The sequence below is a fragment of the Psammomys obesus genome, unplaced genomic scaffold, assembly GCF_907164565.1.
Source record: "Psammomys obesus unplaced genomic scaffold, mPsaObe1.curated_primary_1811, whole genome shotgun sequence".
Classification (NCBI taxonomy): domain Eukaryota; kingdom Metazoa; phylum Chordata; class Mammalia; order Rodentia; family Muridae; genus Psammomys; species Psammomys obesus.
In genome coordinates, this window is record NW_026595981.1 from 1,356,333 (window position 1) to 1,369,304 (window position 12,972).

Here is a 12,972-nt window from a genome sequence, read left to right on the forward strand (position 1 = left end):
CCAGGAAGTGGGGGGCAGGACGAGCAAAAGATCAAGGTTATCTGCTACAAAGCAAGGGAGGCCAGGCTAGCAAGGCCACAAAGGACTTTGTCTTCAAACCAAAATAACACAGCATTCCATTGTCTGACAAGAATGGAGATCATAACCCACCCCACCTGGATTTCTCCTGGTGTCCCGGAACTTTGTCCTCAAGCAGGCTGGCCTCGGACTCAGACATCTGCCTGCCTCTGCCTCCCAAGCCGCTGCTACCCCCACCTTGGGTAGTTGTTTCCAATTGTTTCATTACACAGTTTGATGTTGTGGGTTAAGAGTGTGTTAGATAACTTCCTTAGTGAGATGCTGGGGACACCATAACGACATTAAGGAATATATATAATCTCTCCAAATGGTCTTCCAAAACAAGTGTGTGGGGATGTGGGTTCTTATAAACTATGAGGGGACTAGCCAGTGGTGGCACTCACCTTTAATCCCAGCACTCTGGAGGCAGAGGCAGGCGGGTCTCTGTGAGTCTAGAGCCATCCTGGTTTACAAACAGAGTTCCAGGACAGCCAGATCGAGAGAGAAAGAGAGAAAAAGAGAGAGAGAGAGAGAGAGAGAGAGAGAGAGAGAGAAAAGAAACAAGTGTCATTTGCTGCCTTTGAGGAGGTTTCCATCCCTTGGCAATTCAGCCAGATAACTCAAGTTCCAGTTCACCTGATGCCCTCTTCTGGCCTCCATGGGTAATTCCTGCTATGGTGCTTATTAAGATTTGCCAAAGGTCCTGGAAGTCTAAGAGTTTGGGCACTCCTAACTTTAAAAACACAAAAAAAGTTTCATTTGGATGGACCTGAACAAGAAGAAACCGTCACTTCTTGTTTCGTTACTTCGGGAAGGCCGCCTAAATCTTCAGCTTTTCAGGGACGTAAGGATGACAGCTCTGTCCAGAGTGGATGAAGCCACACAGAGACTGCAAAATCACGTTGTAGAGGTTTAGCTGAAATCAAAGGTGATTGTCATCAATACTACCATCGCCCTTCTAGTGCCCCGTGATCTCTCGACCTACAACATGGTACTTTTCACTTGTTCATGTTTTCATTCCACAAACTTGTGTGTGCACCCGCTTTGAGTTTAGTATGAACAAGGCCAGCAGTACCAAGGACTAAGGCATGTCTGCCCCCAAGGACTTCACAGTCAGTGGAAAATGGGGATACATATTATAATCAGACAAAGAGCAAAAGGCGTTATAAAACGTGGCTACGGAAGGCTTCCCAGAGGAAGTACTGCCCAAGGAAGGGTCCCTAGAGAGGGAAGAGGAAACCCAGCATCTCAGCGATTTGACAGGATGGAGCTCTCAGGGCCACGGGGGGGGGGGGGGGGAAGGCTGCTGTGTGGAAAGCAACATGGGCGAGTCACTCAGGGAACTTGAACTTTATCTCGCAGAACAAATGGTAGAGAGTTTCTACAGGATCTAGCAAGAGGTCAGGTTTATGCAGGTCAGGTTTACATTTCCCACAATTCACTGTGGGGTGGATATGTGATGCAGTGATTGCTGGATGAATGGCTGTGTCCCAGGCACAGAAATGGGCAGATTAGATAAACCGGACGATAGGTTATACTGGTGCAGTGGGGGCGGGGCGGGGCAGGGGGGGGGAGAGAGACTCAGTAGATAATCTGCCCTTTCTGTTGAAAAGTTAAGCACACAGTCTACCTTCATTAGACGTTATTAGCTCAGTATGGTGCCACACACCTTTGAGCCCAGGAGGCAGAGGCCAGCCTGGTCTATAGAGCGAGTTCCAGGACAGCCTGAACTACACAGCGAGACCGTTTTCCAACAGCCCCCTCCCAAACAGATGGTACTAAAATCTGAGGGGGAAAGGGGCCACAATTTTAAAGGGGGAAACATTTTAGGATATGTCTGAAGTCCTCAAGCAGACGGTTCGGGGAAAGGACTGCAGGGCTGACTATGTTGGCTGGTGACAGGTCCAGCTTAGGGCGTGAGAGGGTGGGTCCTCAGGCTCGGAACCCACGGGCAGCCTACCAGGCGCGGTGGGGCATGCGCCGGCCAGAGGGCTAGCGAAGGTCGGGGCACCAGGGGGCGCACCGCGCTGAGGGCGGCAGAGCCGGGCTGCGGGAAACTCCCACAGCCCGACAGCAGCGCGGAGACCCCGAGGGGCGCCGAGCCTCCACCCCCCGCCCCGGCAGGTCCTGGGCAGCGCCGCTCTGCCGATGGCACAGAGAGGACGGAGCCCTCCAGACCCCTAGCGACCCGCCAGGCTCTCCAAAGCCACCTCTCAGACTAGGGGCTGCCCAGAGCATGAAGGTGGCGAGGAGAGTGCCAGCCACAGGAACGAGACATCTGCAAGAGGGGGAGGGCAGGGCAAGGTGACCGGCCTCCGAGGGCACCGAGGAAAGCGGGCACGGCACGGGGAGGGTGCCGTCTACGTGGGGGACCAGGGCGCCTGGGTCCCTGAGCGGTTCCGATTAAGGACCGGGCAGGAGGCGCCTGGGGCAAGGGCCGGGCGCATCAGCCCTAGCAGGGGTGCGGTAGGCGATGCCGGGACCGGGGTCAGGGCGCCCCGACCCCTTAGACGGCGCCTGGATGCGGCAACCGGGCAAAGCGCCCAGGAACCCCGACACAAAGCCCGAGGAGCGGGCCGGGCGGCGCGGCACAGGGGGGCCGCAGCGTCCGGCCGGTTCCCCCGGGGCGGGGACGGGGTCCACGCCGCGGGCAGACCCGCCCGGCTCGGCGCAGAGCGGGGCTCCCCGAACCGCCGGCCGGGGACCCCACGGGAGGACTCCGGGACGTGCGGGGCCACGCCCGCGGGGCGCCGGGTCGAGGGGCGCCCCAGCTCAGCCGGGCAGAGCGGGGCCCGCCCGAGCCGACCCCCAGCCCCCCCATCCCTCTTGTTTGTCTCCAAGTCCGGCCGGAACCGGCTTCTGCTCGCCGGGGGGCGGCCGGGTAGCCGCTGATTGGCCAGCGCCTGTTTCCAGCCCCACTCAGCCAATCAACGGGCAGCAGTGTTTTTCATCTCGGGGTAGGAATAAAAGGGCTGGAAATAAAGGGAGCAGAAAAGGCGCCGGGCGGGCCCGACACACGCCGGGAGGAGCTGGGTGAGCTGGCTTCCCGGGATCCGGGCCCCCGACGAGGGTGCGGGCACCTGCAGCCGCTCACGGGCAGGACACGGAGCGGAGAGGGACGGGAAGCGCTGGCGGGGCGGGGCGCGCTCTCACGGCAACGGGCCGATCGCTGGGGTGACAGCCCGGCGCGGGGGTCGCGCGCCCGGCTCGCGCCGCCGGTTTGAACCGGCTTCGCCTCTCCCACGCGGGGTTCGCGTGGCGGTAGCGCCTAGCGACCTAGACACTGGCCAATGGCGCGGCAGTTCCTGTGCGGCCCCGCCAATGAGCGCGCCGTGGGCGGGCCGTTCCGGGGCCTCCCGGCGCTGATCTTGTGGTTGAAGGAGCGAGCTCCGGGGAAGGGTCGTGAGCGCGGGCGGGCGGGCGCCTGTCAGGGTCCCTGGGAGTGGCAGCTCTCAGGTGTGCCCCTGCTCAGGTGGCCTCCCCGCGGACTGCCTCCCTCCCCGGCCGCCAGCCTCGCCTGGTGTCAGGACCACCTCCACGTCCTTGAGCACGCGTTGGTCCCTTTCCCAGTGCCATGCCTCAGTTTACCTCCGAGTGAAGTAAGGGAGAAGCGTCTCCACTTGGCCAGCGGGGCCCTGCTGGGGTCGGAGGTAGCGGTACCGGCCAGTCGGGGTGGCCCAGGTCCGGGACGGGGCGAGGGGCCGCTTCTGCGGCGTGCCGCGTAGCTGGGGCTGCAGGGGCCGCTGGGGCCGGGGAGCAGCCGCTGAGGCTGCGGTCTGTGCGCAGGTGTCTGCAGAGCCAGCGCTGCCGCACCGCCATGGCGCCCACCCTGGCCACTGCCCATCGGCGCCGCTGGTGGATGGCCTGCACCGCTGTGCTGGAGAACCTCCTCTTCTCGGCAGTCCTCCTGGGCTGGGGCTCGCTGCTCATCATGCTCAAGTCGGAGGGCTTCTACTCCTACCTGTGTACCAAACCAGGTGAGACGCGGTGGGCGGCAGGTTCCTCGAGGGGGTCTGCGGGAAGGGGCGGGCGGTGGCGTCGGCCGGAGCCCGGGATGCCCGCTTGTTGCACAGCGCCTCCGAGTGCCAAAAGGCCCATTTGATCCTCACGCAGCCCTGAGGGTGCATCTCATTGTCATCGTCCCCGTTTGTGGATTGAGAAACTGAGGCTGGGACCAGAGTTCCATTTGCCCAAGGTGCAGGTTAATGGACGCAGGACCCCTGCATGCAGTCAGGAATAGTTCTGGCCTCCTGGCCTAGGGCCTGCAGAAACGCTTGCCTTGCAGTAACCGTGTAAGAAAGAGGAACTCGATTCTTGGGCCGGGGTGCAGTGAGAGAGAGGAAGTGGCCTCGCCTCCACACGAAGAACCTGGGTCTGCAAGTTTTTAAGGTGGGCCGTTATGGAGCCTCCTTAAAGGCTTGACAAGATATAATTTCTTGTCTGTTTTTGCTGCTTTATGATTCTCCAAAGGCCATTTCCTCTGCTGAGCTGTGAGAACATCTCAGTGGCTTCCAAAACCTAGTGGGGAGAAAGGAAGGGGACAGTGATGAAAAGGGTGCTTGCTTAGCCCCACTGACGTTCTGAAGGCAGGCTGGGGATGGGTCCCCCGCTTCCCCATCCTTCCTTCTTCACTCCTGTCTTCCCACCGACTGCTGCAGCCAGTGGGGTCATCAGCAGGGCCCATTCAGCCACCAACCTCTCCCTCCTCCATAGGCGGCCTTGGTAAGAGATGCCGCTTGTCTTTGCTGTGCCTCACACCAAACCTCAGTCCTCTCTGACGAAGCCGGCCCAGGCTTGACTCCTCAGGTCACTGCTAGCATGTAGAGTCCTTTAGTTTATTTTTTTACTTTAACTTTTTTTTTTTAATTAAAAAAAAATTTTTTTTTTCTTACACTCTTCGTTTATGGGGGGACTGCAGAACACTGTGTCAGAAGTCAGAGGTCAACTTTTTGTTGTTTTCTCCTCTGCCATGTGAATTCATGAGGTAGAACTCGGGTTGATAAACTTGGTGCCAAGTGGGTTTTTTTGTTTGTTTGTTTGTTTGTTTTTGAGACAGGGTTTGTCTGTGTAGCCCTGGCTGTCCTAGATCTTGATATGTAGACCAGGCTGGCTTTCAAACTCACAGAGATCAACCTGTCTCTGCCTTCTGAGTGCTGGGATTAAAGGTGTTTGCTGCCACTGTCCGGCCTGTGGCAAGTGTTTTAACCCCCTGAGTGTCACCTCTAAAGGGGTTTTATTTGTTGTTTGTTTGTTTGTTTTTGAGACAGGGTTCCTCTGTGTAGCCCAGGCTGTCCTAGGACTTACTCTGTAGACCAGGCTGGCTTTGAACTCAGAGATGTACCTGCTCTGCCTCCCAGGACCAAAGGCTTGTGAACCACTGCTGGACCCTAAAAGTGTTTGTTTGTTTGTTTGTTGTCTTTTGTTCTTCAGACAGTATGTTGCTCTGTAGCCCAGGCTAGCCTTTAGTTTGTAATCCTTTCATCTCATCCTCCTGAATGCTGAGATTGCAAGCCTGTACTACCTCACCCAGCCTCTTCTTAACAGGAAGAGAAAGCTTTGGACCCACTGCCAGTAACTCGGAGTCAGTCTTTGTTTCCCTTGTCTGATCTGCCCAGAGGATCCTTAGAGTACAGAGCTTAGCAGCAGAGGGCAGAGGCAGGGGAAAGGGAGGGAATTCAAAGGCCACCTGGGAGAGGGCAGAAAGTCTATCGTTTATAACCAACCTTTAGCCTTTAGCACTCAAAAATATTTCCTAATAGCCTAAGGGTTCTTGGCAGGTCTTTCCCCACATCAGCAAGAAATCTTGAGAGATGCGAGAGTCAGACCTTGTTCCCTGACCAAGCTTTCTGTTTTCCGTAAGAGATGTAGGAGATTAAAGGCCCTTCTGAAAGGGGCAGGTAGGCACGTTTGGCTGTTTCTCCCTTTGTTACAGGAGACATCCGGGGTTTAAAGCACAGAAAGAAAGAAAAAAACATTATTAACCCCAGACAAAACTATTAGTACCTCATCCCGATCAGAGGACTGCTGTGGTCAGATTTCTTTTCTTTCCCTTTTTTTTTTTTTTTTTGACTCATGGTGCTGGTGATGTCAGCTTGTCCGCTTAACAATTTCTTGAATGGCTTGGGCACCGTGGGGCTGGAACCTGCTTTCCCAAGGAAAGCTTTTCTTCCTTCCGTTGGGTAAGAGGAGTCCAGGGATTGTGCTAGCACAGTGCTGAGTTGGTATTTAAGCCCTTGAGAGGCTTGACAGGTCACTCCTACAAACAAAAGTGAAGGGGAAGGGTCAGGCTCGTGGGTTGAACATCAACTTCTTATCCCATGCCTTTGCTCCTGTGGCTGATGGAGGTTTTCTGATTATCTGGCAAACCCGCTGACCTAGCATCCTCCTCGGGAAAGCCTGCTGAATCCACACAACTTATCTCTCTAGCCTCCTTGCTTCTTGGAGTCTGGGTAACCTGTTGTCTTTTGGGGCCAGAAACTTGTGTGCTTCCTCGACTGGGAGTGCCTGGCAAAGTAAGGGTCAAGGTTTGCTCTGCACCCCAACATTGTCAACCTTGGCGGACGGCTGTCTTCACTGCTCTAGACGTTTAAAGAGCTGACTGCATACAGCTGATTGAGACCCAACAGGGTCTCCGCTGTTTATTGTCTTTAAGATTGATGGCATGAGTTTGTTCACTAAAGGAAATTTGCCTGAACCTGTTGAAAGGTTTTCAGAACTGTGCTGGGACTGTAGGCAGAACCTGGCTACAGTCATGGTATTGGGTTCCAGTTTGGTGATGTGTCTTTGAGCAGATCACATGGGCAGGGGCTAGGGCTTGGGAGCCGGGTCTGGGCATTTCATGAGTTTTGTGCAGTACTCATCTGGTAACTAGAGGCCTCTTGTGTTCTCCTGGTGTGGACAATTGGATGTCTAATCTGGGAAGAGAGGGGCTTTTCCAAACTGAGTCCTTTGGCTACCATCGTCACTCACCTGACTGGCCTCTTCCTTCATTTTCTTTGTTGTTCTTTGGTGGATTTGGGGTTGTTTTGTTTCAGAGACAGGATTTCATCATATAACTCTGGCTGGTTTGGAATTCTCCGTGTCGACTGGGCTGGTCCATCCACCTGCCTCTGCCTCCTGAGTTCTGGGGCTGATGGTGTGTGCCGACACATCCTAGCACTCTGGTGGATTATGACAGGGGCAGCATGGGCTAGGGCTATTTTGTGAATATTGTTTTTCTTATTTAACTCATACATTCAGTAAACATCATTTTTGCTTGTTTACTTTTGGGACAGAGTTACTGTGTAGCCCTCACTATGTAGGCTAGGATGAAAGGCCTGACCTGCCGTGCCCGGTGTAATAAACACTACTGAGGTGCTAGAGTAGGGTTCCCAGCGAACAAGTCTTTACCTACAGACTCCATGAAGCAGGGTGGTGGAAGGCATAAGACGGGACGAGTAGTGGGGATCTGGTTGTGCCCAGGTGGGAGGTGTCCCTAAACTTAAGGTGCAAGCCTAGAGGGTAACAGAGGGTGAGCTGCTGTGTGCGTGTGTGGGGGGGCCCAGAATAGGCTGTATCCTACACCTCAGAGGAGAAGACAGAGAGGCTGGCACGGAAGGGAGATAGATGACTGGGCAGGTGGAAGGGCTGGGAGGCAAGGAAAACTGCAAGCCAGGGAGGCAGAGGCCTGCCACAATTCAGTGAACCTCTCAGAGGCTCTTGTGAACGGTTGAGGGCTTGCTACATGCTGGGTGTGGGTGGTATGAGGACTATGAAGATGGAAATCTCCATGGCCCCTGCTAGAGTTCAGCCCGGCTCTGAAGATGAAGACGGATCCCCTCCCTTTATGTGTGTGCATGTACACGCTCTCATGTTTATAGGCGTGTACATGTGAAGATGGACCCCTGTTACATGTGTACATGTGTGTATTCTCATTTATGGACATGTGTGCATGTGCCAGGATTCTTCTTCGGGTAATCTCCATTCTCCTCCCAACCCCCAAACAGGGTTTCTCTGTGTAGCCTTGACCATCCCGGAACTTGCTCTGTAGACCAGGCTGGCCTTGAACTCACTGGAGTCCTCCTGCCTCTGAGTGCTGGGATCAACGGTGTGTGCAACCACTGCCAGCTCCACTGTCTGCTCATGGAGGCAGGGTCTGTCCCTGAGCCCAGAGCTCACAGCTTTTCATGGGTGCTGGGGTCAGATGCCCGTGTCTGAACAGCGAGAGCTTTGCTCCCCAGCGTCTGTCCTGTGTTCCTGGTACCTGGTAGGACCTCGACAGCGCCTCTGGAGGGAGGAGGGGCCACTGTCCCGTGGAGAAGCAACACAAAGCTGGCCTTGAGATGTGGACAGGAAGAATTCTGTGCTGCTTCAAGGCCTTCCCTTAGATCTTAGCCAGCTTGTTCATCTGAGAATTTGACTTTGTCTGTGTTTTCCTTTGAGACAGGGAATATTCCTTACTGTATAGCTCAGGCTGACCTTGCTTGAACGCATCCTCTTATTATGTAACTCTGGTTGGCTTGGAACTCACTATGTGGACCAGGCTGGCCTCAAAGTGCTGGGATCACAGGTGTTTGTCACCACACTGCTTTCACTTCCCTCCCTGTGGTTTGTTTTTGTTTTTATTTACGTTTCCAGTGCTAGGTCTCAAAGGCAGGGCTTCACACATGCCAGGGACCAGTCCTTCCAGGCTCGGCTACACCTTTAGCTCACCTCTAGTTTATTTTGAATCAGAAAGCTTCCAAAAGAAACAGTCAGAGGGCTAAAGGTTTGTACCCACAGCCTCAAAAACATGTCACAGAGAGTCTCCTTGGCTGTCACCACTGCCCTTACCCTTCTCATGACCTGATTTCCCTCCCTGACATCTGTCAGCCTATTTTGTCTTAGTGTCTCATGAAAGTCCTGTCAGCTTGGGTTGGCTTTCCGTGGCTTTGTGAGAGAGGGGAGGGATAGCCCCATTCTCACTAGGTGATAGGAAGAGCCTCTGGTGTCCCAGCTTTTTCCCAGCTTTGTTCTCTCACACTGCCTCTAACAGAGGATAGCATAATCACAGAGTCTCCGGTTCTGACAGTCTCCATTTGAACCTAGCTCCCCAAGAAAGACCTTTCACAAGACACACACTTGATCTGAAACTCCACATGCCCTGGCATGGAATATGGGGTCAGAGTGAGAGGGCACTCAGTGGCCAGAGGAATGAAGACCACTGAACACAGAGGCCACAGGCTGTCAGCAGGAGGCTGCTGCTGGGACCTCCATGAGAGGGCCCAGTGGTACTGCCTGTGTCCTGCCTCCCGCTTGCGCGGTGGCTTAGGCGACCTCTCACCCACATCTCCCCTGCTGGGCTGACATGCTGCTTCCTGTTGCCGGATAGACTAGGGATGGGAGAGAGGCAGGAGATGCTGGGCCAGGTACCCTCAGGAGGGCAGGCCAGGGGTTAGCCCCGTGGAGGGGAGGGCCTCAGTCACCAGCCAGAGAAAAGACTGCTGAGGAACTTAGCAGTGTCTCCTGTCTCTGTCTGGTCTGTGTGCCTCTTTGTTCCCTCAGCACCATCAGGAAGATGTTCTGGAGTTCCCCACTCTCTTTGTTTGCCTGGGGTGAGGGGAGAACTCTCTCTGACCTTAGAGAAGCCAAGGGGAGCCCTGAGCACTCACAGAACCCTCTCGCCGCCTCTGCCTTCTCTGTTAAGATTTTGTTTGTGAGTGGGGCCAACAGAACAGGGCATTGTTCTCCTGTCCTGGGCCTGGCAGCCCTAGTCCTGTTCTCAGCACACTCTGGCACACCACTCTTTTGCCTGCCTTCTTGTTGGCCCTCTCTGGCGGGATCTGCTCTGACCACTCCACGCTGAGACACCTGTTTAATAAACAGGCTGGCCTGGGCTGGGCTGGCTGCACTCTAGACTGAGCAGGGGACACCTTGGGGTTTGGCATTTCCTAGATTGGTCCCTTTCCAGCCTGGGTATGAGTAGGTATTTATTGTGACCAAGATTTGTGTGGACTGTTTATTGCTAACAGAAGTCTAGGCTTCCTGGATGTTTAGTATCCTCCCACATTAGGGACACTCAAGCCCCCCCCCCCCGGAAAATATCCTGATCCCCAACTCCCACATCCTTTGCAGCTAGACATCACTTTCTGGAGGCAGGTGAGCAGAGGCCCGGTGGCCCCGTTAGCAGGACTTTAAGAACAGATACCGGTGGCTTGAAGTACCAGTCCCTGCTCCGGGATGTGACTCTAGCATGAAGGAAGGAAGGATAGACAACCCTTCCTTCTACCCCAGCCCCTCTCCTCGGACACCCCGCATCTAGCTGCAGACCGAACAGATCTTCAAATAACCTCAGATATTTGTCCCCATGTGCTTACTTCTACCAAATCAGGAGGCTGCAGATGCCTTGGGATTTGAATTTATTTTTTAAACCATTTGAGTCATTGATGTTTTTCTTTTTTTTTAACAGGGATTTGAATTTTTAAAGTCACATTCAGTTATTTGTGTGTGTGTGCGCGCACTCGCATGTGCATGCACATCTGTGTGAAGAGCATGAGTCACGTTGTGCGTGGGGAAGGCAGAGAACAGCTTCAGGAGCTGGCTCTTCTCTCCCACTATGAGTCCTGGGTTAGCAAAGTCAGGCTGTCAGGCTTGGTGGCAAGTGCCTTCATCTGCTGAGCCATCTCACTGGCCCATTTTAGGATTAAAAAGATTGTTTTTAAAGATTTATTTTATGTGTATAAATATTTTGCCTGAATGTAGTTATGTGCAGCACATGTGTGCTGGTGCCGTTGGAGGTCAGAAGGTAGCATTGGATCCTCTAGAGCTTGAATCTCAGCAGTTGTGAGCCGCCGTGTGGGTGCTGGGAACTGAGCCTAAGTCCTCTACAAGAGCAGTATGTGCTCTAACCACTGAGCAATCTCTCCAGCCCTTAAGATTTTGTTTTAATTCTCTGCAGTGCTGAGAATTGAACCTAGGACCTGCTGCTGTAGCTCTGAGCCACACCCCAGCCAGTGCCTTGGGATTTTATCTTCTGTCTCTTGATAAGAAGAGTTATGGAGGCCAGGCATGGTGGTGCATACTTTTAATCTAAGCGCTTCAAAGGCAGAGGCAGGCAGATCCCTGAGTTTGAAGCCAGCCTAGTCTATAATTTGAGTTCCAGGATAGCCAGGGCTACATAGAGAAACCCTGTCTCAAACAAAAAAAACAAAAACAAAAAGACTTTGTGGAACTCCGTGGAAGAGTGCCTCTCAATGGGCTGTACTGGTCTTGTCTTCCCCCTCCCCCCCAAAAAAAATTCCTCCCTGTTCCATGTTACCAGAGAACTCACAGCACTTGCCGTTCTTGAGACCCTGCATGGCCACGGTCAGGCCTCCCAGGCTGGTGTGCCTCCTCCACTTGTCCATTCTGTCTCATCTGTGCTGGCCAGTTCATACCTGTGTGATTGCCTGGAAATGCTCCTTGCTGGCTGCAGGCCCTGTCCCCTACTGCAGGTCCAGTTCCTGTTCTGCTGGCAGGGCTGACACCTGAAACCAGCCTCTTCCCTTCCAGGAGCTGCCTCACACCTGCCAGCCACAACAACTCATGGGCCCAGCGGGCCCAGGGAACCCTGCTTGCCGTGTGTTTGGCTATCAGTGTGGAAGATGTCTTGGAAAAGGGATTGAAAGTGGCAGGAGCCGCTGTCTGGCCTGAAAGGCCTTGTTTGTGTAGGCTCAGGGTGTTAACCTGTGGCTCTGAGCTCCCTAAATCCCTCTGTCTTCAGCGTGGTTCCCCTCTTGATCCTTTTGGCCACTGGGATCTGATTCATTATTTCCACTCATTCAGTAAAGAGCTCCAGTGGCCAGGGCCCACTGAGATACTACTACACCATAGCCAGAAGACAGTTCCTAGCCTCAGACTCAGCCCAGGAGCAACCAAACCCTCACTCATGCCGTCACATGTTGCTTGCCACAATGGAAAGCTGCCATCCTATTAAATCACCCCCATCTGAGCCCCAGTAAGACGGACACTAGCAGGGCAGTGACAGTACTTCCCACGCACTTTGCATGCCTGTTGGGAGCTCTAGAACGCTGTTTTTTCTCCCCTGATAGTCCCCAAAGCTCTAGAGGTATATTCAACCATGCCTAGGTAACAGATAAGGAAATCAACAAAGCGAGATCAAGTCACATTTCCAAGGATCTACATCATGAAGCAGGGGAAGGGAAGTTAGAGTCCAGAGGCAGGTCGGCCACTGTGGTCTCTGAATGCCCCTAGCAGGTCTCATTGGTCAGAGGAGGTTGGCAAGTGCTTTCTTTCCAGTTAACTTGGGTGGCTCTGCGAGGCCTGAGGGCTTTGCAGTCCTCAGCCGAGCAGCCCTGGCGGCCAGAGGGCTGCAGCTGGGAGGTGGACAGTTAGCCTGGCTTTTTGGTGGAGCCGCGCTTGCTTCTGCAGGATTAGTCAGCGTCACTGTGGAGTGGTTCCGGAAGGAGAGGTCCCCGTCCCATTCCCAGCCTGTCCCCACCTACCTCCCTTCCCTTCTGTGCTGTTTTGACTCTGGTCTGCAGGTGTTGCTGAGGCGACAGGCAATGGGAGGGGGTGGCCCTCAACACAGTGACTACAGCGAGAGCAGTGGGAAGTGCTTTTCTGTAAAGGGAAGAAAATAACTGCCAATAGCACAACAAAAACTCAGGCTGGGAGTGAAGCTACGTGGTGGGTAGCTGTGGGCCTGCGGTCAGTCCCCAGCACACAGAGGTGGGAGGTACTGGGAAGTGCTGGAGTGGGAGATGGCCCACGGCGTGTGCTGCACACGCTTGAGAAGTCCAGGCCCATTCAGCCTGGCCTGAGATCCAGCAGGGTGCGGTGGCGCACACCTCTGCTCCCAGGAGGCCAGCCCGCTCTACCAGCCAAGTCCAGGACAGCCAAGACTACGCAGAGAAACCCTGTCTGGGAAAACAAAAACAAAAACACCCCCCCCAAAAA

The 12,972-nt window shown here is 54.4% G+C and overlaps 1 protein-coding gene across 3 annotated transcripts in view; it reads left to right on the plus strand.

Moving 5' to 3' along the window:
• The first annotated feature begins 3,053 nt into the window (after positions 1-3,053).
• Positions 3,054-12,972, plus strand: part of Slc43a2 (solute carrier family 43 member 2) — a 44,622-nt gene continuing 34,703 nt past the window's right edge. Inside the window, exons 1-2 of one of the 3 annotated variants that reach the window (XM_055619637.1) lie at positions 3,054-3,090; positions 3,844-4,034. In XM_055619637.1, coding sequence (XP_055475612.1) covers positions 3,875-4,034 — 160 coding nt within the window. In that variant the 5' untranslated portion in view covers positions 3,054-3,090; positions 3,844-3,874. Of the gene's footprint in view, positions 3,091-3,464; positions 3,708-3,843; positions 4,035-12,972 lie in introns of those variants that run through there. The other 2 variants (XM_055619638.1, XM_055619636.1) reach the window with 2 other exon arrangements.